This window comes from Nicotiana tomentosiformis, chromosome 8, assembly GCF_000390325.3.
Source record: "Nicotiana tomentosiformis chromosome 8, ASM39032v3, whole genome shotgun sequence".
Taxonomy (NCBI): Eukaryota; Viridiplantae; Streptophyta; class Magnoliopsida; order Solanales; family Solanaceae; genus Nicotiana; species Nicotiana tomentosiformis.
The window spans coordinates 94,961,603-94,965,327 of NC_090819.1; the positions used below are offsets into that span (position 1 = coordinate 94,961,603).

The window sequence follows — 3,725 nt, forward strand, 5'->3', positions numbered from 1 at the left end:
GCTTGCCTAGCAAGTGAATTGTTAGGCGCCATCACGGTCCCGAGGATGGGAATTTCGGATCGTGACAATATCTTTGGGCAGTGAATCATTCACCCATTGCTTCAATGTCAAATATCCGGAAAACATGTCATCACTTGTTTTTTCTTTGAAAATGTTTCCATCATCACGATATCATAGCTATATATTGAAGACATAACTAAATAAATAAAAATATGTTCTTTCTAGCAACTTAAGCTTTTAGATGAGTTGGTCACACACTTCAACATGGTAACAGAGCAGGCAGAGGTTCTGGGTTCGATTCTCACATATATATATATATATATATATATATATATATATATATATATATATATATATATATATATATATATATATATAAAGAAGAAGAAGAAGAAGGACGGCACAAGAGAAGGATGGGTCGAACCGCATGCTTCAGAGACATTTGTATGATCCCAACTCCAACACTATATTATTTTTTCCTTTTGGTTTATTTTATTTATATAACGTGTATTATTTTTATTTCAGAACAAGTATCATATTGATCTTGATGCATGGCGACAAACTCAGCCTCAAGAAACTCAGCCGACCCCGGAGGATATGGCTACAATTTGGACACAGGCGGCTGGTGGCGTGAATAAAGGTATAGATATTATGTAATTATATGTATTAGTTTGAAAGTTACATGTTTGTTTTCTTACTCCTTTTATTGTCTTTTCTTTATTTCTCATGAAAATAAATAAAGGTCGAGTCTACGGGATTGGAGTACAACCATCCTCCAGTCGTCCACCAGCAACATTATTCACTGGTGCATCAGTTTTCCAAGAAGGCATGGAAGCTATGCATCGAAAAGTGGATCAAATGTCACAAGAATTTCAAGTAACTCACTCTTTGATCCAAAAATTGTTAAAAAGAAAAGCAAGAAAGCCAGTCAAGCTGCAATGGAGTCTGAGTCTGAGTCTGAGGAGGAGACTGAGTCTGACTAGGATTAGCTATTTGAATATTTTAGAGTTGAAGTTAGAGACATATTTAATTTATGTTGTTTAATTAATTGGTTGTTTGATTAGTTGGTTGGATTGTTATAAATATTATTGTTCGCTTTATAGTAAATATTGGCTTTGGATTGTTATACTAGGTGTTTAGTTGGTTGTTAGGTGTTTGGTTGGCCGTTTTATTTCGCAGGTGGTGTAATTAAAAATACAGCAGAATTCTGCTAAAAATTTTCCAGATTTGCATCTGAGTTGCGACTGAATCAGTCGCAAATTTCACCAGAAATTACCTAGATTTGCGACGGATTTGGTTGCAAATTGAGAATTTTTGATATTTTTAATTATTTAATACTCAACATGTTCGACTGTTTCGGTCGCAATATTTAATTAAAAATTATTTTTATTATTTAATTTTCTGACGGAATTGGTCGGAACTTTTAATTTTTTTTTATTTTGATTAGCGACCGAATCAGTCGCAAATTTACCGACCAATTCGGTCGCAAATGACTTAAATTCAAATGTGCCTTTACTTTTCAGTTTGTGACCAAATCCGTAGGAAATTTTCGACTGATTCGGTCACAAATATTTTGCGACCACGTATTTTCCGACTGACCTTTTTCGGTCGGAAATCCGTCGGAAAAATACCAATTTCGAGACGGTCGAAAATTGGCTTTTTTCTAGTAATGCGCCAACTAATATCAAAAAGAATTTTCACGTGCTTGGCTCATAAAAAAAGAATAAAGCCCCAGATGAGTTAGTCATACACTTCAACACTATAAACATGGCATTTCGTTGACACTAACCCTTCCATTCCATAGTACTCTAAAACAAATATTTAAACCATGATTAAAAAAAGAATAAGAAATTGTTAAAAAATCCAAACAATTAATTTTGTTCTAGAAAAGTTGTTGAAAGATAACAAAGAAGCTTCACCTGGTGCAATATACCCCATTGTTGCAAGGGTTTTTGTATATGCTATGCTCTCTCTGTCACCAAATATTTTTGCTATTCCAAAATCACTTAAATGAGCAACCAAATTTCCATCCAACAAGACATTACTAGCATCACAATGGACCACAGGCTTCAAATAACCATGATGAAGAAGATACTCTAATGCGTAAGCTACATATATCATAATATTCAGTCTTCGCATTATACCTAAAGCATGGTTGTCATAGTATAGCCACTTCTCAATGTTCCCATTTGGCAAGTACTCTAATACCAAAGCTTTGAAATCATTGTTGGAACAGCTAGTAATGACCTTAGTGAGATTCCAATGGCGAAGGTCTCTCAATATTTCACATTATGCATCAAAACTCTTGGATGCAACTTCTAGTTGCAAATTGAACACCTTTACTCCACATAATCCTTCCTTGGACAAAAATGATTGACTTGTGAAATTTTTGAAAGGACCATCCGAAGGAATCTCGCCTGTTAAGTCATTGAATGAAAGCATTGAAGTATTTGGGATATTGAAGAGCTTCAAGTGATTTTGGGATTGGACCATAGAGATTGTAATAAGAAAGGTCTAAGACAACCAAAAAATGCACCCGGTGCACTAATCTCCCGCTATGCATGAGGTCCGGGGAAGGACCGGACCACAAGGGTCTATTATAGGCAACCTTGCTCTGCATTTCTACGGGAGACCGTTTTCACGGCTTGAACCCATGACCTCCTAGTCACATGGCAACAACTTTACCAGTTATTCTAACGATGTACTAAAGAAAAATTGATCAAGTTTGATAGGCCTCCGACTGTCACTGAAATTTCATTTGAGAAATTGTTTCTTGACAAGTTTATGAATATTGCAGCCTTTGAATTTCCAATATCTGGATGTAGAGAACCATTCAACAAGTTTGATGATAAGTTTAACAGCAGAAGATCTTTGAGATTCCAAATGCTTCTCGGCACACTTAACATTACCTTATTATAATCAAAGTAAAGCTTTCTTAGAGAATTCAGTTTCACAAAGCCTTCCGATATTGGATCAATTATTTGATTTCTACTCAAATACAGTTCACTCAAACTTTGCAAAAGACAAAGATTGGTTGAAAGTGATCCATTTATCCTATTCTCAGCATGGTTTAATGCTTGGAGATTCTTTAGTCCTTGTATTGAAATTGGAAGATGACCAACCAATTCATTTCTTGATATGTCTAAAGATATTAAACCTCTCAATTCCACAACCATCTGCTATAATTTCTTGAATAGAGGTAGAGAGATGCACTTAGGGGTGGTAAAATGGTTAAAAGAACACAGTTAACCACCCATATTACCCACTAAAAAATGGGTTGGATAATGAACTTTTTAAAAATGGGTCAAATATGGATAAGAAACATATTATCCATTTACAAAATGGATAACCAATGAGTAACTAATGGGTTTAACTTTTACATTTGTAAAGCCTCAAACCGGGGATTCCTCAAGTTTGGGAGACTAGGAATTCTCCCAAAAGTGTTCATATTCAAGAAGTCATTGATAATATGGTTACCCATATTATCCGTCGGTTAACCCGTTTTTTATCCGTATTAAATATGGGTCGGATCAGATAATTTATTCATTTTTTATTACCCGTTTTCGACACGAACCATTTCCAATCCGACCCGCCCGTTTGTCAAGCACTATAGATGATGGAAGAACATTATTTAGAGGATATTTGTGCAACCACAACTGCTTCAAGAATTTGCAATTTGTCAAGCATTTGATAGAAGTTAACCGTACCCTCTTAAATTGTTCCCA

General features: G+C 35.1%; 1 protein-coding gene across 1 annotated transcript; it reads right to left on the reverse strand.

Annotated features, from left to right (window-relative positions):
• Positions 1-1,740: 1,740 nt before the first annotated feature.
• On the reverse strand, positions 1,741-3,176 carry LOC104093770 (receptor kinase-like protein Xa21). Its single transcript, XM_018769971.1, has 3 exons — positions 2,699-3,176; positions 1,920-2,201; positions 1,741-1,808 (listed from the first exon to the last, which is right to left on the reverse strand). The coding sequence occupies exons 1-3, from the start codon at positions 3,174-3,176 to the stop codon at positions 1,741-1,743; spliced, it is 828 nt and encodes a 275-aa protein (XP_018625487.1).
• Between the last annotated feature and the right edge of the window lie 549 nt (positions 3,177-3,725).

Bases quoted from the DNA above. Each gene is read 5' to 3' on its own strand.
- LOC104093770 (XM_018769971.1), bottom strand. From the start codon at position 3,176: ATGGTTGTGGAATTGAGAGGTTTAATATCTTTAGACATATCAAGAAAT. The intron at 2,202-2,698 runs GTTAGAATAACT...CTTTGGTATTAG, and splicing joins CAATTTTTCTTTAGTACATC to AGTACTTGCCAAATGGGAAC. The intron at 1,809-1,919 runs GTGAAGCTTCTT...TATTTGTTTTAG, and splicing joins AATGGGGTATATTGCACCAG to AGTACTATGGAATGGAAGGG.